General features: G+C 39.4%; 1 protein-coding gene and 1 long non-coding RNA gene across 8 annotated transcripts in view; both read left to right on the top strand.

The window, feature by feature from the left end:
• Positions 1-16385, top strand: part of trim44 (tripartite motif containing 44) — a 36850-nt gene extending 20465 nt beyond the window's left edge. The window contains exons 6-7 of one of the 2 annotated variants that reach the window (XM_025056096.1): positions 109-132; positions 531-609. In XM_025056096.1, the coding sequence (XP_024911864.1) occupies positions 109-132; positions 531-594 (88 nt within the window). In that variant the 3' untranslated portion in view covers positions 595-609. Of the gene's footprint in view, positions 1-108; positions 133-530; positions 610-16245 lie in introns of those variants that run through there. The other variant, XM_008312512.3, reaches the window with a different exon arrangement.
• Positions 16386-16394: 9 nt separating this feature from the next.
• LOC103380501 (uncharacterized) overlaps positions 16395-25918 on the top strand; it is a 16456-nt gene continuing 6932 nt past the window's right edge. The window contains exons 1-4 of one of the 6 annotated variants that reach the window (XR_003049850.1): positions 16395-18620; positions 18955-19062; positions 25011-25086; positions 25383-25441. This is a non-coding gene — a long non-coding RNA (uncharacterized LOC103380501). Of the gene's footprint in view, positions 18749-18954; positions 25442-25918 lie in introns of all 6 variants that reach the window. The other 5 variants (XR_003049851.1, XR_003049852.1, XR_003049849.1 and 2 more) reach the window with 5 other exon arrangements.

Genomic DNA, 25918 nt, shown 5'->3' with positions numbered 1-25918 from the left:
GAAGTAGTAAGTCATCTCTAAAATATTCATCTCTTCCTAGGAGAATGAACACTAATTTAGATTTCCTATGTTTCTTCCATTCTTTTGTCATTATATTATTTTGTGTAGACTCAGTGGAGAAGTGGTTTGCAGGTAAGTGATGTCTGTTTTTTTTTAATTGTTCAATCTGCAGTTTGTGTAAATTGTTTGTTTCATTATCCTGTTCAAAGGATATTCTCAATGTGTCTCTTGGGACCAGAGCAAACACTGTATAACATTCAGGTTTAATATATATATCTTTTTTAATTCTAGTATAAGAACTTTCAGATCAGTGACATAGTCCAGCCCTGTTGAATACTTCAGTCTAATTTCATCCTACTGATTTGTTATCTCTGACTTGTAAGATATTACAATCCTCTTAGTTTGTTCTCACAGTTTCAAGATGATTGGCTCTTTGACATAATGTATCTTCATATGGGAATTGTAATTATATTTATGTGCTTTAATGGGAGCCCCTAAAACTCATTTCATTCTCCTGATATCTTTGATAGAATTCCATGCCGATCCCAAAGTCAAGCATTCCAGTTCACTACTACACAGGTTACTATTCACTAGTAATATAAAAACAAAAAGTTGTTGTTCTTTGGACTTAGATAGATATTCTTTGGATATCTATAGTCTAATGCATTGGCTTAATGTGGTTATGTTAGACATTATTGGTCAACAGATTAGGGACAGACCATTGTTTCTCTGCAAAAATCAATCTAACATATTCTTTTCATCTCCCTTCAGTTGTCAATCATATTCTCTTAATAACAATAAAGTACATTACCTCATGTAGTTTTTAAACCATCTACTTTGCCCAAAACATGTCCTCAAAAGTTAATTTGCACAATGATGCAGTATTGATGGGCTCATGGATCGGAACGATTTGGAGCCATTTGAGCTTCATCATCACATTCTGAAATTTTGGCCAAAAAGAACCTTTTAAGCAGAAAAACTTTTTGTCCTTTTATGTCTTCACGAACTCTGGCAATTGCCCAGTCTTTGTTGGCCAACAATTTTAGGTAATTTCTGAGCAGACTTTCCAAGGCATAGTTTGGAATTGCAGTTTCAAAGCCTAATGTCGACTAGCAAGATTGTTAACAAGTTAAATGAAATACTGAAGGCATTTATACTATATGGTTAAGTTCCTGACTCTGTTACTTTAACAAAGCAGTGAGGTGACTATTTGAAGTTTTAAATTAGAATTGTGAATATCAGTGTATAAAATGCATTGGGGGTCTCCTTCTGCGTTATGCTTCATAAAAAAGAGAATAATTTAGACACTTACCTACCACGTCCAAGTCAAGGATGTAGACCACCCTCAGTTCATTTGTAGCTTTTCTTAAAAACCCAATTCATGGAAAGAGTTAATGGCAGTGAAACTAGTTTGTCATACCAAGAATAAATCTAAGGATTAACTGGCTTTTTGTTTTTTGGGGCGAACAGATGAGAAATGTCCAGCATGTGGATGTCAAAGGAATGTGGTCAGAGGACTTGGGTTAGAACCCTTAGACAAAAGCCTGCAGTTGAAAATTGAATTGCCTGCTATTAAAAATTAACAAGGCTTTGCTACAAAAGGGGACACTACAGGGCCCCTTGACTTTGTGCAACTCTGTGTGTCATCATGCCCCATTAAATAATTTAAACTTTTTCTACTCAGTGCATGTGTCTGTTTTTCTTTGTGCACTGAACCTTTTTGTGGTAGTGAGTGATGGTCAAGTCCTTCCACGCAGCTAAGAAAACAAACATTAGACCAAGATAAATATAATTATAAAATACAAAGCATTTAGATGATAAGAGATATAGGCATGCATAATTCATGCTTCATTCCCAGCAATTCTCCATTTTTAAATGTCATTTTTAGTGCTGTGTGTGCATCTATACAGGCATAGGTGCATTCATTTTCACATGCATGGGATTTTTTTCTGCATTTAATTTTAATATTGAACTAAATCCTGAGGTGTTCCTTCATAACTGCTGAATATATATTTTGTGGTTCAGCGAAAGATGTTGTAAAGTCACAAAACTGATCTCAAATTTTGTAGGTGAGAGTATGAGGCAGCTAGATGTACATTACACACATGAATTCACCATCCATTATTTATGGACCGTATGTGCTCTGTGCATTCCCACTAACACTGACATAACCTGATTCTGCTAGACCATGGCCTTTAATGCATCACACATGCAGTGATAGAAAAGTACTGCACATCATGGACATACTGAGAAGCTGCACCAATCCTTAGCTTACAGTTCCTATGCATTTGGAACTGTAGAATTTAAGGCAACTGCCAGTAAGAGAAGATGACATTGAGTCAGAAACTGAATTATTTCTGTAGTGTAGCGGTAGTCATGTCTGTCTTGTACACAGAAGGTCCTGGGTTTGAGTTTGGTTTTTATAAGGAAAGATTTTTCCCATACTTTTAGGGTACGTTTATGGAACTTCCTACGTTTATCGACATCCCAAGGGAGTTACTGTACAGCGATAAGGTTCTGCTGCTGTTGTTAATTTTAAGTACTTGATATGTGAATGCCATCCATCTTACCTTTAGATGGATTGGAAAAAGAGTCCAAGAGCTGAAGACAGCAGTTCAGAAATCTGAAGGGGCAAAAAGAAGAACGCTTCTTTGAGAGTAATTATAGATATTAGTAAAAGTGCATTAAACAGCTGTCTGTATCGTATTCAGAGCGACCTGTTGGTGATTGGCCACTGGCAATGATGCAAACAGGAAATATTTTCTAGAAAGAGACTACTTTTGAATTGGTATGAGATGCATTTTGAACAATTTAAAGGGAATAACAAGACCTTCCGTTTCACTCCCTCAGTTGAAATAAACATACATGTGCTGTGCTGTGAAGATTAGCAAATGTTGAAACACCTCATGAAACAAGCCACAGCCGTATCTGTACTGCTTTGTCCCTGTGTTCTCTCTGTGTGTTTAAAAGAAATACTTGAAGACAGCCATGTACCAGTCAGTCTATTTCATGTGGCGTTTGCTGTCCTTCTCAAGGCACAAAAACAAAACCCATCTCTCTTCTTCTTGTGCTGAGTGTTTTCTGTTCAAAAGGCACATTGTCAAATTGTATCTGCAGGGATTGAGCATCAGTTCTCTTGTACACTAAAGTAAAAGTGCTCAAAAGATGTCACACTGTGTGTAAACATTAATTATTCATCCTGAACCCATACACAAAAATCCCTCTCTCTCACACACACACATGCATATCTAAAATTAATTAACTGAAACACAGCCACAGCCGGGAAGTCTCGTCACACTTGTCCTTCTCTAAACAAAGGTAAAACATAACCACGTTTCTTTCAACCCCGAGAATTCTCAAACACACACAGGACTGACGATATATACACACATTTCCATTTATATGCATCATTGTGATTTACCCTTTAGCTAGGAGTGCAGTTCTGATTACTGCGTGGTGGAGATGTGAGAATATGATAGTGGCTGACCAAACCAAGGGGCAATAAATCTGTGTCTTATCAAACCTGTGGCCCAAGGTAGCAACTGTCAACATAGACCCAGCTAAAGTGCAGACACAGCCCGGAGAGAGTCTTCTTTCTAAAGCTGGACGCGAGGTCAACCTCACAGCACACTTGTGACAGCTCAGCCAGGCAGTTATCAGGCCTGTTTTACAAGTGAGTCACTTATTTTACAAGTAAAATGGAGGAGGACGAGGGCATGAATGTTGGAGCGTTTAATTCAGCCACCTCAAGACAGACACGTCACTCTGTAGATTTATAGTACCGGCGAAAGAGGGACGAGGAGACGGCTGGGGTTTAACTGCCTTGAGATTCTAATAGGAGATTTAACATGCACTTTACAAAAACCCCTTAATCCAACATTGGTGTGTGAAGGGTAAGGTGCGAATGAAAAATGAATTGGTTTCTTCCTGATGGAGGTTCCATTTGCATGTGTGAGCGTCCAAATTAAACCTCTCCTAATTTGCCTACTGATTTTTGTCTCACGCTGTTTTTTGATCTTGTTGACTTCAGTTGAGTTCATGGGGCGGTGGCACATTTGCATGTTCAAAATTAGGAACATTGTGCATTTACATGTAACAGTAAATGCCCTAAGAATTGGCATGCATTTTTCTGTACCTGTGAAATAGCTTTCAGCTTAATGGTGCTTTGTCTAATGGGGGCTGGAGGCCTTTTATAATGGATGCTTTACAGGATGCATTAGTACACATAAAACTTTATTTGTCAGGCAGCACTGGGAAGCTGTCAAGCCCCAGGACTCTATTTCACTGTGGTGCAGTTGTTCATTTAACTACTGTGCCTTTAAAGGCCCAATGACTTGGTTAAAATATTTATTCACAACTCATTGACAAATACCCTGGTGGTGATATATATTATTAAAATAAAACCTCTGTTGTTGTTTTTTTATGGCTTTATAGATTTAGAAGAAAACTTATTTAATTGCATTAATGCAAGAAATCATTAACATTTTAAACTATTCTTTATTTAAATGAGCATTAAAACAGGGAAATCAATTATTGACTTGAACCTTAACTTACAGTAAAGTGTCGGGAGCATGAAGCCTCACAGTCCGAAGGTCACTGATAGGCGTCCATGCTGGTTTGTCTCTACACAGGATTTGGTCATAAAATTCTAAAGCAGTTCTCGAGATTTATTAGACATTAATAACTGACCTGTGTTGAGTCACATCTTTATTTATTTATTTATTTATTTATTTTGTCAGTATATCCAGTTTAAATTTCAAGATTGTTTAATCCTACTGTCTCTACGAACTCGGTTTCATGGGAGGAGGGTTGTTCATGGGACAGAAGGCTCTGCCTAATGGCCAGTCTGTTATCTAACTTGTCAGTTTCTCTCTGCCTCACACTCTCCCTCTTTCTCTCTTTTTCTCTCTGACCATATGTGCAACTAACTCTCCATCTCATTCGGTGGAAAGTGCAGGCAGAGGCAGAGTGTGTCTGCTGTAAACAGGCTTTTAATTTTAACAGGTCTCCAGTGGGATCTAGGTCTAGCTCTAGGAACACCTGAACACTTCAGCGTGGCACCATCGTTCTGCCGTCAGCAAACAGGGTTGTTTAAAAAGGCAACAGGGGCAGTTCTGCCAGCATGCCAATTTTGTGGGTGCCACTGTGACCAGTCGGTCTTCATAATGGCTGTCTAGCCACCGGGCAGAGCCAGCTCTGTAGTCACGTGACTGAATGTGCAAATCATCTGTCTGTGAAGAATACCCTTCTACCCTGGCAACCGTGACTTGCTGACATCTGTTGGTGTGAGACACAGCAGGGACAGAGACAGAATGGAGACAGTGATGCAGGGATGGTCAAATGAACTAACGTGATATATAAAACTGGGAACTTCTGGGAAGTTACAAAAAAAAAAATTTTAGGGGAATCTGCAGTGTGTGATTAAGTTATACAGATTTATTATATTCTTCAAGGGAAAAACACATTTAAAAAAGTTATGTTGTTTTCTGACCATCTTTTTAATAATTCAAATGGCACTCGAATGTAGGGACAGTACCAGGTTCATCACTGATCAAACAAATTCCCTTCTTTTTTTCATGACATTTTTTCTTTTTAATATTTTCAAATTTAAGATAGTCATTGTTGCAGTTTTTATGTTTTTAATTTTTCTTTCTCAATTCATAAGGGGTACAAGCAGTTTACCAGTCCATGGTCATTAGTATCTGTCTCATACATTTATCATTTCCTTAATGTCAGAAATAAGATCTAGACTCAGGATCCAATGTACCAGGCCTCATCAAAGCAGTTTTTTGTTTGGAATGAGGTCTGTAATTGTCCTAATGAAAGATTGTAAATGTTTTTCAGAGGACCGTTGTCTCTTAGTATAAATAGATACGTATTTATATATATTTATTATATGTATTTATATATACAGTAATTATTTAGAATTGAATAGTCTTTATTGTCATTGTAACATGGGGTACAACAAAATTGATACATATACAGTATACATATACATATGTATATATATGGTGTGTGGGTATATATATGTATATAAAAAAAATCTAATATGATCCTCTTCATCAGTTGTACCTTCTCACACATGCAGATGTCCTGCACCCTGTCAGTTTGTACAGTATCCTATTCTGTTATTAGTGTTCGTCATTGGAGGAGGAAGTCCTTTTTAAATGTTGACTTTATTCAGATGGTAACTGTTTTAAAAAAGGTAATAAAATCAAGCCTCTATGTAATTACTGTCACCTGCTCTGTAAATCTTATTGTCTTTTATTTGGCCTATTAGCTCTTCTGCTCTCTGTAAACCCAGGTTTTAAATTTTTTTCGAGCAGCACAGGGGAACACACACGTTTAGGCGTAGGTTGGTGTGGTTTCAACAAAAATGTTTGGGTTTATATGATCTGAGTTTAACCAGGTTTTGAAAATGAGAGAAAATCCATTTTGACTTTTGAAGATCTAGTGGATATAATAGACCGCCATCGCAGCCATCAATTGCAATTTTCTGTTCAATTCAATTTTTTTGGTAAAGTAAGTGTGATCATCTTGTAAATGCAGGGAAGTAACAGGGGGGGGAAGTGCTATTCCTCGAGCATTAACTTACTGTTACGCTTTGTATATCAGCTTTCGTGGCTCACTGTTATGTACATCCAAGTTAAAAACATGTTAGCTGCTCTCTGAGAACAGAACAGATGAGAAAAATGATCAGCAACTGCTGGTCAGGGCTGATCGTGCAAACAACTGGCCAGTTCCAATCACTGGCTGGTCAATTAGTGCACCTCCACACTGGACTCTTCTGTCCTGTGGTTGCAGTCATTTCCTATCCTCTTCTTATACATTTACCATCAAGGCATTTCCATTGTTTCTATCCTATGTAGTATTTATTTTACATTTTCTCCTCTTTTTTTAAATTGTCTTAGGGCTTGTTTTTTTTTTTGAGGACTCCATGCACATGTTCTCCACAATTATTTCCCTATTGCCCCAATGGCTGCGGGAATTGTTCAATCTCTAGGTGAACCGATGTAGGATTGAGTCTTTACACTGTTCTAATGCTCTTATCTGTATTGTTCTGCATTAATTCCTCTAGTATGATTAACTGTGGGTAAATGTGTGGAAGCAGGTGAGAAAATTAGTTCATCCTGCTGCCGTTGCAGTGTGCACAAACCTGTATGATTTTTCTCATTGTGAAGTTACTACAAATTTTTACTCCTGCATCACTGACCTCACTGGATAGATTCTGAATGTAGATGAGTGCATTGTCAACACATGTATTATGTTATAGTAAGATGTTTGTACAAAAATCTCTGGTGTGCATTGTAAAATAATGTCCTTCAAATGCATGATGTTTTACATGGTGTGTTACTTGAGGCAGTAAATCAGAAGAAGAATTACACTCGCTATTTCCATTTTTTTCCCCCTGGTCTGCATTGCAGTACACAGCAAGGGTCATATTAAAAAGCCCTCAGCTCCTTGTCCCCAGTACCATGATGCATTGCCTGTTGTTGTGCCCTGTGTCTTTGGTTCCCCCATGATTAAGTCTTTGGAGCAGCATGGAAACACAACAGGGAGCTGCATTGTTTTCCAGAGGGAGCCCTGCTCTGTGAGCAGTATGAATAGAGCTGACTGTTACTCTTTGGAGCAGTCAGCTCGGGACATATATCATAGGTTCAGTAGGAAGGCAAAACCCCTGGGTCAGACACTGTTTTTCACCGCTTCTTTTTGGGTCTCGTAGTCAACAAAACATTCCATATAGGCGGTACACCCAGTTGCAACCCATTTGTTTTTTTACAGTAAGGATATGTTTTCCCCTTTTTGCTAAATCCTCTTGGCCATTGTGCAATTTTTAATACTTAAGTACACCGGTGCTGTCCTCGGTGTGTGCCGTGGTCAACATGAATATTATAAGTGTAGACAGCTTTATTTCCTGTGGGAAGCATAATCTCCTCAGCACAATAGCTCACAATGTAAACAAAGTTGATAATTCTGCAACAGTAGCTCAGAGGCAGTCACTGCACAGGTGTGAGCTGTAAAGGGATTTTATGGATTTATTATTAACCCGCCTAAGGGAGATTTGACACCTGTGCAGATTTTATTTTCAATATTATGGAAAAACCTTTTTTTTCTTTTGGTCTGCCCTCACATCATTTATATCATAGATTTGTCTGTGTAAGTGTAAGTTCGTGCATGTACATAGATGGGAAAATATTTATTGATTCACAGCAGGTTAGGGAAATGTATCAAGTCTTTCTAAACCGGAGGCTGTTTATCTGATATATCAATTTTAGGCAAGGGAAAACTAGATGCTTTGTGTTGTTTTCTACCCAACAAACAACAAAATTCACACCCAGCTTAAAACCTAACTCAATGTATAAAATGTACACAGTAAACACAGTTCTGCACCAAGTGAGAAAATGTGAAACATCTAGACCAAGTAATACGGTTGTTAGGTCTAACAAGGTGATCTTCATCAGATTAAAGTACTGCTACACAGTGCTTTGTGAGTGTGTATGAATATCCATCTTTGTGTGTAAATGTTTATGAGTATGCGTTTTTCTTGCACAAGATCTTGTAGTTTGAGTCATGATGCAGTGGATCCTCCTTCCTGACAGTGGCAGTGCACTCCGTGCCCCAAAGGGGTACGAAGGGTTTTTTCTCATTGCAGAGGCGCTGTTCACAGCGAGTAAGAGATCCTGGTTTAATGGGAGGGTCGGCAGAATACATTAATGATATGCAGTGTGGCCTTGTAGTCCGTTAGGTAATTAATTCACTGCCACTTGAGCCCCGGGTTCTTTGGTGTCACAGAAGTGATTGTGGATTTTTGCATGCATTCATTACTTCCGAGTTCTGGCTAATCAGAAGGCAAATTTAGCTCCATATATAGGCCTGTTAGCCTGAGTGTCTGCCTGTGGGTAGCAGGTAATTTATTACCAATAAATACTCCGTGGGTCACGGTGTGTCATGACAACAGAGACATTTACACAGCAGTCATTGTTGATAACTTGTAGCTAATGGTTACGTTGTGGAAGTTGTCGTGCAGCCGTAGTTAGTTTAACATAAATGCACAGCGGACCAACTACACACTAGAGATCTAGAGAGTCTATCTTGTTATCAAAGGTACAAGTTGGTTAGGCCTATTTATGGGAGTTCTGGTTAGCTATGGTTAGCTTTCAGTTAGTATGGGACACCATCCTGACTTTGAGGCATTCAATCAAGTCACATGACATTGATTATTCAAATGTTTCACCATATCTGTTCCACAGTGTAGCAATTAGCATGCCTTGCAAGCAAAGGCTAAAAGATGTTTTATTTTGAAAATTTAAAGAAAAGGTAATAAAAAATAAACAGCAAACAAACTTGTTTAAAATTACAGGAACATCTGGTCGTATAATGTGGCTTTATAATCAAGCAATAAAGGTTAATAACTCAATTTCATTCCCAAATGCCTGACTTGTTTGTTGTGTTTCTTATTAGCTGTCCAAAAATTTTAAATTCAGGTCATGAGTAACATCAGCCTTCACTTCACACTCTGATACGTGTTGTGCAACTTTATGGGCAATCAAAATGTCTCTGATGTAGTGCAGGGCAGGTCCAGTCACATTATGTCCGTAATCGCTTTGATTTTTAACACACCCGTATCCAATAATAAAGTGGAACCAGTAAACCTTTTATTTTGTAGCAGTGAATACCTGAGCAGCTCTGCTTTCAAAATGTGAAAGAAAAAAAAAATTCAGTATTTCTAGGAACAAACTGTACTGAGAGTGGATCTTTTTCAAGGGTTAGGGTTACTAATTTTAAGACAGAAATTAAATAAATTACTTTTTAACAACAATTCTTAAATTTTTACCAAGTGAATTATTGTAGATAAATATTGTATATTTTATTAGCAGAGAGGAAATAGCATTAAAATATAAAAATCAATGCTCAGTTAATGCAAAATCACCGAAAAAAAAAGTTAGTTAGTTCTATGTTGGCAGCTGTGGTACTAATTTTACTGTTTAATATATACCTAAGAAATTTAATATATATATATAGTATATATATAATATAATTTAATATATACCTAAGAAAAAAGCAACACAACTTTTTTTTTGCTTGTTTTAAACAATAAATGTGGCAACCTGAGAAAATCAAACTGTCTTTTTATTAGTGACTAAAGTGTTTGCAGTCAGTGCCATACAAATGTGCTCATAGTAGCAGAAACCAATAAAGAAGTCATTTTATTTAATGTGATAATCATTGCTCCCTGGATAACAAGTGTCATTGCTTTCTGTTTGCTGTGGTATTGCCTTGTTCTGCGTTGTACTCTATGCGTGGTGACATATTTTTTAAACGTAAATGCACTGATTTAATACCTTGACTACTAAAGTGTGGTACTGTTGGATGGCAGGGGTGGTGCAGAGGTAGGACTCTCTGCATATGGAAAATTCCATATGCAGTACCACCCAGACCCCTGATCCCTGAAGGGAGTTTCTTTAGGGAGGGTAGCTGGTGTAAAAAAAAATCTCTGCCAAATCACTAAAAGGACCACTGCTGTGGTGACCCCTAGAGGAGGGACAGGCTGACAGTGATCATTCTTCTTACTCTTTTTTTCTCTTCCTTCTTGTTTTTTTGCAATTACTTCTTCTATTTCATCATTTTCTTCTACATTTTCATCTTCTGCTCCTTCTTTTTTTATCTTCTTTTTTTTCTATTACTTATTACTTAGTCTTCTTTTTGTACTTCTACTTATTTGGCTACGTATTCTTCATCTACTTATATCTAAATACTCTTCAACAAAATATTCTTCTACTTCTTCCGATACTCATTTTTACTTTTTTACTACTCATTCTTCTTTTACTACTTACTACTACTGTTCCGAAGAATCAGTACTACTACTTATCCTTCTACGCCTTATTCTTTGACTACTTCTTTTTCTACTACTATTTCTACTGATCCTCATTCTTCCTCTTCTATTTCTGCTTCTTCTTGAATATCTAAGGCAGACCTGGACATTCCACCTGCCTTTCTGACAGTGCCCTCTGCCTTTAGCACCTGATGGAGCTCTGACTTTTTGGCAGCAGTGCAGCTGTCATACCACATTGTCATGCAGTGCATCAGAAGTGACTAGAATCCTGCGATTGCCTGAGTTGTTATATTTTCAATGTTGAGCTTTTTGAACCAGTGAGGAACTGTTGAGGGGCCACATAACGATGAAAAACTGTGTACAACCTTAGGTCATCTACACTTTCCACCACTTCCCACTGCATGTTCTCTACAGATAATGGTTATAAACAGCGAGTCATTGTCCCTGTACCCTGCAGTCAAGCTGTCTACTTGTAGCTGGTAGGTTAGTCTCGTCCTCAGTAGTATCCAGGAAACTGCAGGTTTTTTACCTGAATGTATTAAAGTTTACTGGGTTTTTTTGTACTTCAGCTTCAGGGGAAACAGTGTGTTATCTGATAATGGAGAGAATGGCCTGTGGCTGTTGTGGAGTTAATAAGAATTCCCCAAAAAACATACGAGTCATGATCTTACACGCTGCTTCTGCTGCGCCTGCAACACAGCCAGGAACAAACAACTCGACAAAGATTACATCACTCTCCCTAAACCTGATCTGTGGTTACCCCGACATGTTCATTTTTAAGGTTTTTTTCAAAAGTCACTTGTGGATTCTTCCCTCTCCTCCAGTCTTTACTGTGCAAAGTATTAGAAAGATCACAGAGATGCTCTTCATGAAAGGTGTGAAGAGGGACTATTTCTAAATTACACATCCAAGACAGGGCTGGATGAAGGAAAAGACCATAAATCCACTGAGGGAGGAAAGGAAGTTGGCTGCGGAAGAGATAAAAATGTAAACCTTTCAAGACATTGGAGAAATAGATCTGCAACACATTAGCTCAAACGAACACTACATACACCAGAATCACAAGTCTAACCTTTTTTTCCCTTTTTATGACTATTTTTTAATAGGTTCCTCTCTCTCAATCGCATTTTTTTAATCACTTCCCCTTCCTGTCAGCCGTTCCATTCAATCCATTTACATTTTCCCCATGTCACAGTCACCTCTATTCTCCAAGCTGGTTGTAGGGTTAAATCATCGCAGTGAAGTGATGAGTTTTACTTCATTAGCATGTGACAGTGTACTGGCTCAATGGAAAATAAAGGGTAAGAGCAGGGCTCTATCAATAACCATTAAGAATGTTCTCTCATTAGAGCAAACCTCACTGTCCCCTAGGGCTTGAGAAATGGTTTCTGCCATCCTCTGTGATGGAGGAGATTTACACAGTGTTATTAATTTCCAACACTGCGGATGGGTGTTGCAATATTTATTCCAATACCTCTGTTGTTATGTGTAGAGCACTATTCTCATTCATTTTGTTTGCTTAATCAAGAGAAACCATGCTGCCGTATCACTGTCTCAGAGTTTGCTTTTCATTGTCTCTTCTTTTAATTCTCCTTCTGTCCTTTTACACACACACACACACACACACACACACACACACACACAGAAAACCCAAACCAACACAGCTGAACTCTTCATATGTCACTGACACAGTACTAAGCCTGCTACATGACAATGGGAGCAATTCCAGGCAGCAACGCTGCGGTTGGACATCTCTCTCATCCACCACCTTGACAACTCTGCAGGGCTGTGTCTCCAGGAGAAAAAAAGGAGAAAAAAAAAAACAAAAAAAAAACTTCATTTACCCAGCTGGTTTACACACCCGCTGGGGAAAACTCCTCATGTGAGTCTTTAAAGTTTTCCCCCAGTGAGACATAACAGGCACAATTACTATAAACATTATGTTAGCATGGTTAGCCTCATACTACACCAGACATGTACAAATAGCACACAGGCCCATTGTAAACCTAGTTTTTTCAGCCCAGCTTGTGCCCTAGATGTAGCACTATTAGGCTTGTTACTATATCATTGGATAAGCAATGGATTTTAAAAAAAATTAAAATTGATTCATAAAATTATATATATGTATATAATCGCAAACAGTGACCTGTGCAGCCGGGCTCATCTGTGCGATCACCCTTGTCCGCAGACTGTGGTCATACCAAGGGGAGGAAGCAATGATCAGCCCTGATCAATAATTCATCGACTGCATTAAAGCCTATGAATAAGTCATGGATGAAAGGTGGTGACACACATACACACATGCACACACACGCACACACAGCAAAGTGATCTTTTACGAAGGCCGGGGAAGATGATCAGCCTAAAAGAGAACAAAGCAAGGTCTTTCGATTGTTGGTGAATGCATCACCACCCACTGACATTTGGTCACATGTTAAAGCTTAGCTTTGTCTCCTTTCTCATTTGGCGCCTTCTCCGTCTCTCTCGCTCCCCCGCAAAGTAATGGCCTTTTTCCTGTGGATGGAATAAATAAGTTAATACATCCATGTGTCCTAAGGCTTAGCAGAGACCATCTGAATATAAATAGTTCATTTACTGCAGTTGAGGCTTTGAGTTGTGCTGTATGTACATATTTGTATATGTGCATATTTCTACCCATCTCAAAAAGACCAGAGTGACTGTCGTGGTTGACTGGAGCCACGAGGCGAAACTGCCGAACACATCTGCCAACTTACCACTCACGCTGTCTGAGGATGCAGAGAGTTGTGTGAGACGGCGGGGGTTTCAGTGTTATGCAGACTCCTGCGCGCTGCACACACAACAGAGAACAAACAAGCTTTGAACACCAGGAACAAGGTGGTGACTTTGGATGGGGGGGGGACGCATTTGAATAATTAATGTCTCAGATGTTTACTTAAGGGAAATTTTATAACTACACAGCAAACAATCCTACACATAAGCATGCCCACTTTCCGAAATTATCATTTCCTCTGGCAGCGGGTGAGGAGGCTCTGTGCCAAGGTGGACGGCAGCGGTGCCCTTGTAAAGTGTTGTTTATAGCTTGACCTGGAAGTTCTTTGTCGTGACTGTGTTAAAGCTTCAAAGGCTAACAAGCCTCTGCTCACAGGCTTACCAGTGTGTATTCGTCACACAATCACCACTGCTGTTGTTCGTTTTTGTGTGTGTGTGTTTTTAAAGCAATAGAAAGGAGGGTTGGTTACAGCCATCTATTAGCCACCTTGTAGGATTTAGCAATTTTCATTTTTCTAACAACTTCTACTGTTTGTCTGTATCAGGTAACATCAGCATCACGGAGGGAAAAATGGATTGTTGTGCCTTTGACAAAGAAATACAGGGATAGGGATGGGGGGGTGGGGAGAGAGAAAATCTCAACAGATAAAACACAAAAACAGCTGGCTCATCTGGAATTTATTCTTATCTAGAAGCAGGATGATGTATTCAAAGGCACAGTTTGACATCTGCACCCAAGTGCTTTTTTTTTTTCTCCCACTGACGTCACACACTGGTCAACTGGCATATTATGCAGACAGTAACGGAACGAGGTGCAAAAAAGGCCAAAAAGCCAAACAGCGTATTACCTTAAATCACTTTTAGATAAATTTGTTGGCTGCTAGACTGGCTTTATCAAACACACAGGAGGACACTGGCTTCCCGTACGCACGCACGCACGCACACACACACAAACAGAAATACAAATGCAACGTCAAAGTCAGTGCTGAAATGGGTTGTGTGTTCAGTAATATTAGATTCAATAGAAATTGGCTCAAGTTGTTGCATCGAAATGTTTTTCAAAAAGATAAATGTCCTGCTGATTTTCTTTGTTTGTTACATAGAAATGAAAACCCCCACTGAGGCTGCTAAGGCCCAACAATTGGTCTTGTTATGGTCTTGGATATTTGTATACATGTTAATATTTTAACATAATAAAGTGAAAGTTTATATCCTTGGTTTTAGATTTAAAAAAACAACAATTTTTAACATTTAAATATATAGGGTTCTGAAACATTAAAATGTGCAAATAGGGAACAGGAAGTAGGAGCTGCTGTCATCACTCCCTGTTCCCACGCCACCGTTCAGTTCTTCCATGAACATTCTCAAAGTTTGGTACCACAGTTAGGTATTGAAGTTGTAACTACATATGTTAACCAATTTGGAAATTTGCAAATTGTTTTGCTGGAGTGTTACTGTAGAATATTGTAGAATGTTAGGTTTATTGCAGCTGTATTTTCAAAAAATGCTTTTTTTCTAGGCTCTTGTTAAAACAACAAAGCTAAATGGTAATGTTAAGAGGCGATTTTTATTCTTTGGAGAATTTCAGTGTAGGCAAACGATTTATCTTTTTTGCAACATAAAAAGGCAGTCGATCAAAGACTGCTGTAGCCATTGCTTTTTAGAACAACAGGCTGAACGTTGTTGCTTCCAACAGCAGGAAACCCTCAGTAAATTAATTAATAACACGTGACTCAAACCTCGCAGCTGAATTTACAGATAAGTTTTCTCCATTCATCAGTGACACATGGAGTGATCCAATTATGCAGACATTGCACACAGAGCGAGTAGGCTGGGCACACTGTGTTACACAATGCATTAATTAATTTACCTTCACGGATTGTGTTTTGGTAGCTCATTCATCTTTCACCCACCATCGCCGACATCTGAAGTGCAGAGTCTCAATCATGACTTAGTTACAGTAGGTGAAGGTACAAAGGGTCACATGTTTTTAAGCTGGACACAAGACCACAATCCATTCAGAGTATATGGCTTCAAGTAGTAGAAAACCAAAAAAGGCCTCATCCACATTACGTGTTAATGCATACATTAAATGTGAAAACACTTCAGTGCAGGGTACTGTAGAGATGAAGGGGCTCCTGTTTTTAGGTTATCAGTTTGAACACACAAACATACATCATGTGGCCAAAGTCATTTCAAAATTCCATTGTAGTGTAGTATATTTAGTTCTGGTGTAAAGTATTCAGAGTGTATATTACGGTCCAAACACTTTCCCATTAGAACACATGATTAGTGCCGATCGTCTCCAGTGGAAATGAATCTATTAGCCGGCCTCAGATCGCTGCAGGTCTCTGCAGTTAAGACATCATTTAGTCTCTGCCACTGCAGAGCTGCTAATTTGAAATCAACAGAATGGATCATTTCTACTTAAGCCATAACCAAATTAAAGCTGATTACATCTCACAAACTTTTATTATATTTTCACAAGTGATGATGGTGTGTGTAGTGGTTTGTGTTTGTGTGGCTGCCTGCAGGCAGAATGGAGAGCTGGAGAACTGAACGTGATAAACGACTGTATAACTTCTGTTGTGCTTTCTCTCTCTCTCTCTCTCTCTCTCTCTCTCTCTCTCTCTCTCTCTCTCTCTCTTGGATTTTTCCAGATTACCTGAGCCGAGGGCAGATCCCATCAACCCACAGGACTTGGAAGACGATGATTTCAAACCATCCATGGACCACGCCCCATGAAAGCAGCACCTTGGACACCTCGGAGCACACCCGTTTGTCCTTGACTGTCTGTGTCTGTCCCCACTCCTACCTCCCCTGTCTCCCGGGCAGTAACAGTGAAGAAAACTGACCTTGAAGAAAACTGCTCTAACACTCATCAATGAAAATGTCTTCTCTGCTTTGAAAACTCCTTAATATCTTCTCTGGCTTCTAAGGTTTCTTTAATTATTCCACACAAGTTATGTGCAATCAATTACCATCAAGCTTAATTACCACAGCCAGTCACATCCCTGGCTTGCTGGTGAACCTGGCTGAGATAGAAGAGGAAGGCGGCATCTGTTAAACCCAACAGATGTTGGGACTAAAAAAAAATATCTGCGACGTGGTGCCTGTCACTCTTCATTTGGCTGCAACGTCATTCTGGATGAGCTGGGTTGGCAGAACGGACAAGGACGAGAAGACTTTTGCCAGATGCCACGGTGCCTTATGTCATTAACAGGAAATGTTAAAAAGATCTTCTATTTTACTATCATAAAAAAATTTGGGATTAAGAGACTTTGGCAGACATGGCAGAAATCTTTTATTTCTGCCATGTCTCCTATACGCTGAGCATTTTCTAATGTGTTAATGTAGTATTTGAGGTTCATATAACATAACTGTTATATGTAGTTCTAGATGAAAAACTATATGAATTACGTATAACCAACAGACCAACTCTCTGACTTGGGAACTAGAAGTGAAATTGGAACTAGAAGATCTCTATTTATCATTGCATGTACTTTGGTGACGTTGTTTGGTGGTGCACCATGGTATTTCTTCAATGTAAAATATGTGCTGTGGCTCAAATACGTTAAGGAAACACTGGCAAGTGATGTGATATGATGTGATTACTTCATCGTCTATGTGGTGTACATGCTAATTTATTCACAATTTCATGTTCACATTTTCTCTACTCTGCTAGGACTTTTTTTATACGTATTATTAATTGATAAATGTACCACCAGAGCCAGGTTACTTATGTGGCTATGATGAAACGGCTCTTAACTCCGGGAGCCGTCGGCAGCATATGACGAATGGCTGCCCGGATGAGCACATGTACTTTCTACCTTGACCTGCTCAGACATCACTTTAATTCATGATGTACCACCACACGTGTGTGTCTGTATCAGCAGTTCGTTCTAACGTGATTGCCATCATCCACTTCTATATTGATTAGCTTATGGAGACCAGGGTCAGAAATTAGCGGCAGTCGGTGAAAAAAAAAAAGTCCTTGAAAATTATGGATTCATCCTTGAGCATTGCAGGATGGGGCATTGTTTTGCTTATAAAACAATGAAAAAAATAAAGCAAACATCCATCATTATTAAAACGCTAAGTATTTAGTTTGTCTGCTAGCAGCTAATGACAATATCATCACACAGTTTAGAAAGGGTTTATTCTGGAATAATGGACCAAACTGTTGTCTGTCAAACCTATGTTTTATTTCTAAAGCTCTTGTACAAAGAAAGGCGATCTATGGCGAACCATGGATGAGAAAAGGGAAATGCTGAACATTTTAAATAATATTTCTTTACAACTGAATATGTCATATTGCTGTACATTATGAAGAAAGAATTGTCGCCTGTCAAGATTATTTTTATTCTAAGATCTGACTGTCAAACATTTTCACTTGTTTTTTTTTTTCTAAGCCTAAATCAAATAATAACATCTGATTAAAATGTCATTTCCTCATCTCTGATGTTAAAAATGCTTTATATGCACTTGACTTTAGTGTAACTTATCTGGTGATAACACTTGTAAGCCATCTGTCATCTTAGGCTACCTTATCACGGAAACTGTAAACATGTCTGTGATGATGCAGGACGGCACAAGATGGGAATACGGATGAGAAATTCAGCGAGGAAAACTGTTTTTGTCGTTGTTATTTGTTTGTATTTTTTTATCAAAATTCAGAGGAGCAACACATCGAGATAGGACTGGGAACAATAGGTTTGGGTGCAAAGGAAGAGTGAACCCTCAGCAACGCACACTGAAGTCTGAGGTTTCACATTGGTTTATATTGTATGTGATGATTAACCACATGAGGCATCGATCTTTAGAAATACCAAAGAAAACCACTGAATGATCAAACTCTAGACCGATTACAATCTTCTCTCTGCTGATGTGTGTGTCATAGCGTGTCCGCTCAAATTGAAATTAGCTGGGAGACGGTGTACGGCCACATCTGAGAGCTGGTCCAACGTGGAGGAGAAGAAGAAGAGACGACGTAGACAACAAACCTGAGCCGAGGCTCAGTGTGTTTGTTTTCCAGGTAATTACCCAGTTTCATTTAACCTGTGAGACCGTGAGGATCCTCTCATCACTCACTCACTCACACCTGCTCCTCCAGGTCCACATCACGGAGTCATGGACGCTGCACAGATAAACACAGGCGCAGCTGTAAGACAGATTTCCTACTGACGGGCAAAAAGAGCCCATTTGTCCAGTTATATGGACATGAATTAATTGCTCCGTGGCTTGTGAGATTGAATTAAGGATGTGACACTCCCTGCTTGTGGTGATTACAGCCTCTAATGGGGCTGTTATTTCTCTGCTGTTGCCTCAAAGACAATTTGAAGCTTTTTTTTTTTTTTTTCCCCTCACAGGCTCCACTAACAGTCAGGACGTCACAAGATGGTTGCTGATGGAGCGCTGACCGAGAGTAACTAATGGTAGACCCAAGAAGAACGTCTGTTAGAATCACACAGACCAAGGTACATTTTGGATTAACAAGGAAACTGTTTAGGGTTGGGCAGGTGAAGGGGCAGATTGGTCAAGTTATTGCCAGTTATGGTAATAACTTGACCATAACTGGTCAAGTTATTACCATATCATTGAGACAAAAAAGGCATTTGTAATCACACTCTGTTGTTGGTATAGAGCAGGGATGACCAAACTACGGCCAGGGGGCCGGATTAAAATTTGGCATTTTAATCGGGCCCGCCATACTTGTCTAAATTATGTTATTGATTTCTGTCATATTACTTCTGTCTTTTCCCTGCAGTGCTTTTTCCCAATTGATGGCGTAGGAAATGCTAAAATCATTTTAGCATTTATGCATGATTGCATGACTTTTACATGTCATTTCTCTCAGTTCATATGAATGCTTCATCTATCCTCTCCTGACCGGGGCCCCCTGTCAAGTTTTTGTCACATGAACCTAATCCTGCATATTTTTAAACTACGAGAAAAAAAAAACATTTATATAACTTTTCTTTTTACCTGTTTAATTCCTTCCATGTACTTTATCGAATTAGACTTTAGTCTTGTCAAAAACGTAACTGTGGAACATTTATTTGTGTCTCCTTGGGAGTGCTAAAGACTCTGGTACTGCTTGTGTTTGCACTATTATAAGAACTTGTGTATTTTGTACAGTCCTGCTTCAGATGACATGTTGTGGTTTCATTTAGAAGAATGAAACGCTTGTCTAACAGCAAAAGCTCTTTTTCAAATCCATTTTTTTCCTCTGTTAGACACACAAGCAGAGCCGACATAAGGGATTGTTAGCTCCTGTTTTTGGTTTGTTTGTTTGTTTTCTCTACTGTTGACTGTTGGTTCAAACAGTCAAATGCAGAAACCAGAGATGACTATTACACTAGCAGACATCACAGTGTTTTATGGCCTCTGTAGATGAATCTCCATCACCCCCCTGTGGGAATATGTGCAGCTTTTCTCTGTTTGCTGTGAATTTAGAATTGGATTGCTGGTGAGATTAGCATAGTCGTAAAAGCAAAGCGTCCGACGGAGTATTAACTCGCTTTTGTGCATTTCCGTTCAACAAAGGCTAATACGAAATACAAAAACTAAAAAATATCTCAGGAGGCAGCACAGGCTGTGGTCCATCCTGCAGTGACTGACAGCCAGTATCCGTCAGAGAAGGGCAGGTACAGACAGCTGTCAGGCTGCCCCGGCTGATGAACAATGACCGGGTGGAAACAAGGCCGACCAAGAAATCCATCTCTCCTCAGACGTCCTCCATCTTTCTTACATATCTCCAAAGACATTGTAGAGCTTCGGCTTCCAACCGTTTCATGTTCCCTCTGTTGTGTAGTAACGTGAGTAATTAAATTAGCAGCAGATGAACGGTTCATCGGTTCATACCGAGGCACTGAACGGGGATTAGATCCTGGAAGTAAATTGGGATGGTGAGATATCAAACTGGTCACATGCAGTGAAAAAAATAGGTTAGAATTCTGATGGTTCTAGTGAGCGGTGAAAAAGGATGCTGGGTATCCTTAAGATGATGATGACGGAGCATGCCTCTAAATAAATGGAACATCCTGCAGAGATAACCTAACCTACTGCTGCTTCTGCTGCTTTTGGAATCTGTACCACATCATACCACCTCTGCCACAGTGGGGATGAGTCATCTTCTCAACAAGGATGAATCTATTATAGAAGAGAAGTGGGCGGCAGAGTGGAGCCCTGGCAGGTTCAGCCTCCAAATATTCTGCCCAGAGGTCCATGGAAGTGAAACCAGTATGCAGCGTGTCTACAAGCACTGGTTCCGAGGCGGTTTCTGCTGACAGGTGTCTGCTCGTGTGTGTGAGTTGTCTTACGGAAGGATGAAGAGCATTAACGGCTCTTAAATTGGGATTTTCTTGTTTCCTTCATCCGCCCACATGAACTGTTCTCCAAAATGCTGGCAACCCAATTTGATCCACTCTTGTTTTCCCATCCATCTCCTCCTCGTCCTCCTCGTCCTCCTCGTCCTCCGCCTCCTCCTCCTCCACAGGCCTCATCATTCATGCTGTGTACACAGTCTGTCCCTTTCTGCTTGCCCAGGCTCCTCCGGAGCTTGTTAATTGCGATGGTGACACAGGTCTGTGTGTGAAGCAGCAGTAGTAATTGCTCTGGTCTGGCCTGAGGAAGGAGGGGCGGTGGGGTAGGGGGGGCAGTCGTCTGCCCTGCAGTTCTGCCCCAAGGATACAAGATTAGACACACGCCTTCATGTTTGATGCAATGCACGTGTCATTACATTGATCAGGGGCAGACTCTGCCGCCTTCCTCTGTGAGATTTGTCACTCCTCCATACTGTATACTTTAAATGTAGCGCAGGATATGCTAAAAGTATAATCCAAAATACTTGTCCTAAAAATGAACCCGAGCTGCTCCAGATGTGTCTGTCGTGTGCACCTACACATCCGCTTATGAAGAATTTTGGAGAGGCTGCAGGTTTCAGTTTTATCTGAAAACACTGAGCGGTTTAAAGGATGTAGCCGTTGTTAGGATGTTGTGATCATCTTTGAATCGCATAATTAGCAAGAACTAATTATGCGATTTGTTACCTTGTCCTCTTAGTTTAATTAAAAGCAGTCACAGAGACTGGTATCCATCCTTATCCACCTTATTTGTTTCCACTGTGTCACATCTAGTTTGGTCCACTGAATGATGTCTCCTTCATTGTTACCATGGATTAATAAGGCCACATTGCAAATGAAAAATAATCAATTAATTCACTTTAATTTACAAGACTAATGTTGTAAATTTATGTGAGCGAAGTTGCGACCTTAGAGAAAAACAAAACGTGCTAACCAGCCGGACATCGGTTGTTTTTTAGAGGGCTGAACAGATTAATTTTTTTTCTGTTATTTCTTATGGGAAAAAATGATTCGAGGATTATGCTCATATCTCGAGGTTCCACTGTAGTCAGGTAATCTTTTTCATCACCATCAAATTAACTCCCTCCATGTCAACATAGAGGTGACCTTAAATTAGAATGGGGCAAAATAAGCTGTACTTCTCACTGCCCTCTCCTAATCAGAACTACACTTCGTCTCTTTGGAGCTCCAACAACAATGACTTAAGCTGCTAAACATTTCTGCCTGGGTCACGCACTGAGGGTTTTTCACTGTGATTAATGAAACATCACTTCGGCAAACAGACTTTTGCAGAGGAATGTAACTTCAAGGTTGCAGGCGGCGTTCCTGCTGGGATCAGTGGGTGTAGAAAGTGTAAATACTTTTGATGTGTGAGATGTGTGAAAATATGTTATAGCCATTAAGAAAAAAGTAGAAAGAAAATGACATTTACTGTACTGTACAGCGATTCATTTGTGTGTGCGGATAATCAGGACAAATCTGCCACAACACCCACACTGGAAGAGGGAGGGGAGACAGGGAGAACAGAGTGTGTTCTCCTGTAGAACAATGCTTACTGTATTTGCATCTCGTGGCAAGTGCTACGGCTTTCAGTGTTGTTTTTAGACAAACATCACAATAAAGAAAATCAAACGCCAGCTTCATCGGCGAGTTGCCAGTTTAGATACACAAATCTCCTACTCTGATCATTTTAGCAGTCAATTATTTTAGTTTAGTCCCCCTGTATTGATATTAGCAACGTTAACACTGCTGTTATTAATTTGTTAAAGTAGAGACTAGGGCTAAATAAAACAGCATGTACATTAACAACAGTTTAAACCATGGCAGAGTGGGTACTGTTTCAGTGTATAAACAAGAATAGGTTAGTAAAAATATATAGCTGTAAGGAGGAGAGGTAGTAAAGGAGGAGGAGTTTAAATACCTGGGCTCAACCATCCAGAGAAATGGACTGGACACAGAAGAAGTGGACAAAGTCCAGAAATGGAGCAAGACCTCAGAGGAGATTTATGGGTTGGGTGATGGAAGAAGTGTTGATGGACGTTAATAAGTGAAAGTGAACTACTTGTCATTGTGACACAGCACACCACTGCACCCTACCAAATGTGACCTCTGCTTTTTTGAACAGTTAAGTTAAAGGTGTTTTTTTTTTCCTAGTATTTTAGAGCCACTGTCTCCAAAACAAACGTGTGCAAACGCGTGCGTGTATGTGTGTTCTATATGTTAGTGTTGTGTTCATTCCTTTGTAAAGCTGCCAATGTGTTTTCTGGGGAGTTCATGGTTCCCTGCAGAAAACGATTGAACTACATTACCAGCACGGAGTAACATAACTGGCACGTGAACTGAAGTGCAGTTTGCAAGGTGTGAAATAAATAAACACTGCAAAAAGACGACGTTGCCATTGGTTCAGGAAAATTGCTTTAGATAGAAAAATGTACTGTCATATACAGTAAAGATACTCGCAGCACACACACGAAAAAAAACAAACATTTTCACTCTGTTCGTGTGAGCTCCAGAATCAGGTTTATTCAATATTCTCTCTGTTTTGCCCCCGTCAGATGGAAATTATCTGGGAGCATTATTGACAGATCTTTTATTCCCATGGAGGAAGTAGGATATTGGCTCTGACAAACGGCATACAAAGCAGATATGGAGCAGAATAAAAAGTAGTTCTATTTCACAAATTGACAGCAGTAAATTAAGCCATCCACAGCACCGGTAAAACAACGGTGGGAAAGCGAGATTTGCCGTCAAGGTTGAATAAGATGCTGCTGTTGAATTTCAAGTTATATCTACTGCAGTCACGTGAAAAGATAACATTTTAAAAGTTAAAGGTATTTTGTTTTTGTTCTTTTTTCATCTTCATCTGCAGGCTACAGAGCCGTGCTATTTTAGACCCACTGTCTCAAAACAAACTGACAGAGCAGCCAAATGGATAAATGTGTTGTAACCACCTCTGCGTGAGACTAAAAGGAATCTGCAGTATATTGTAGTATAATGTACACAGTAGCACTGATGTGTCCTAAAGCAGCTGGAACCATAGAAGGGCCGTGAAGACTTGGCTGTATATTAAAAACGTTGAGCCTTAAGCAGAGGTGGGCAAAAGTTCTGGCTCACGGGCCATAACCTGGTTCAACATTTTACCAACCGGCCTGCTCAGTGTTGGTTGGATGTAAATGTTTGTGTGAAATAAGGTGAATAAAATAGAAAAAAATCAATCAATCAATCAAAATAAACAAAGTTGGTATGAGTTTGTTTTAGGAACTCTCATGATAAATAGATTTATTTTTTTTAATTAAATTATTTTCACATCTTGATGATCAATCTGTTCTTATGGTTAGTAAATTTCAGCTTTGTATGTTACAATCAGTCTTTACCATTAGATGGATAAACTATTATCAACGTTTGGCAGGCTGGATTAGAAATCCAAGCAGGCCGTATCTGGTCCACGAACCATAGGTTGTCCATATCCGTCTATATCTTGATCCTTGTCAGGGTGGTGAGTGGAGTTGGGACATTCTGGACAGTTTGTCAGTCCATCACAGAGCCACATATGGAGACAAACGTGCATATACAAGGAGTCCTGGACTAAAGTCAGAGTTCCATTTCAAAGAAGCGACATAAGTCTATTTTCACTCTAAGTCTGAACTAACCTTCTGTACATCAGTACCTACACTAACACAATGGTTACATCATAACCTAAGACATAAAACACTCAGAAGAGGCAGACCTGATAAAGAGGTTTCCAGCATTTCACTACAAATTGTGTCCGTCTCATCATTACAGGAGGCCAAAGCTACAGGAACAGGGTTTTACCCATGATGTACGAGGTGTTATTAGGATAATGACAATAAAACGGCGAGCTGATGAAATGAGTTCCCCTTCCTGCTAATTGTCCCCATGATTAAAGGTCACGCTTGGCCTGTGTCTAAGCCCCATGGCACGACCAACGGGACTTTGTCAATTGAATTATCCACAGGAAAACGGAGACTTTCTGCTCCAGTCTGACATTTAAAGAATGTGCTGGATCTGAGAGGTGTTTTAGAAATCTGTCCACTCATCAGGTGTCGGGGAGAACGGATCATTCCACAGATGTTAGGACAAGGACAATACAGCAGGGGGCGAGAGAACATTGTCAAGGTCATTCATTCAGTAATTTTTTTATTATTATTTATGTATTATTGTATTTTATATTTTTACTGTAGCTTGATTGTTGATTGACTGACTCAAATTGTAAGTTGCTTTGGATAAAACATCTGCTAAATGTACTGTAATGTAATGTGATTCAATTTCTTAATAACTATTCTTTTGAACTATTTGTGATAAATACCATAACCCACTAGTTATAGCCCATTTACTTTATACATTATGCATATATGTTTAATACTGAGTTTTTACATTCACTCCTTCATTATCTACTGCTTCATCCTTTACAGGGCTCCCAAACCTCTGGCCCAGGGCACGTTCAGGACCACATACGTTGCACATCTCCACGGTGACTATGTTTTAATAATACATTATGATATCATTTTATTTATTTTCTTCAGTTCTTAAAACGCCTCAGTTGGTCATTTAAAAATGAGAACAAACAATTTGTATGAGTTGTACAATATATTTTTTAAATAATTAATTTAAATTTATTTTTAAAAAGTCTTCTTTTTTTGGTTGAACTTCAACCACTGATCAGATCTAACAAAATAGTTGGTGGCAGCAGTCGCTCTCACCTCATCTGAAGCGGAGATTGAGGTGATCTCAGCTGTCGACAGGTCAAAGGTGAGGGTTCACTCTGGACAGGTCACCAGTCTATTTCAGGACCACAGACAACCATTCACACTCATTATAGTACCTATGGTCAATTTAGAGTATCTGATCAAATGGATCCCCTGATCTGGATGTTTTAGGACTGTAGCAGGAAAAGTAGTAGAGAAAGAAAGGCAAGGCATTGAACCAGCAAACCTTCTGGAGAAAAATA

Source organism: Cynoglossus semilaevis, chromosome 6 (genome assembly GCF_000523025.1).
Source record: "Cynoglossus semilaevis isolate Cse_v1.0 chromosome 6, Cse_v1.0, whole genome shotgun sequence".
Lineage (NCBI taxonomy): Eukaryota > Metazoa > Chordata > Actinopteri > Pleuronectiformes > Cynoglossidae > Cynoglossus > Cynoglossus semilaevis.
The sequence above is the reverse complement of the archived record's forward strand: the minus strand, read 5'-3'. Positions and strand labels throughout refer to the sequence as shown.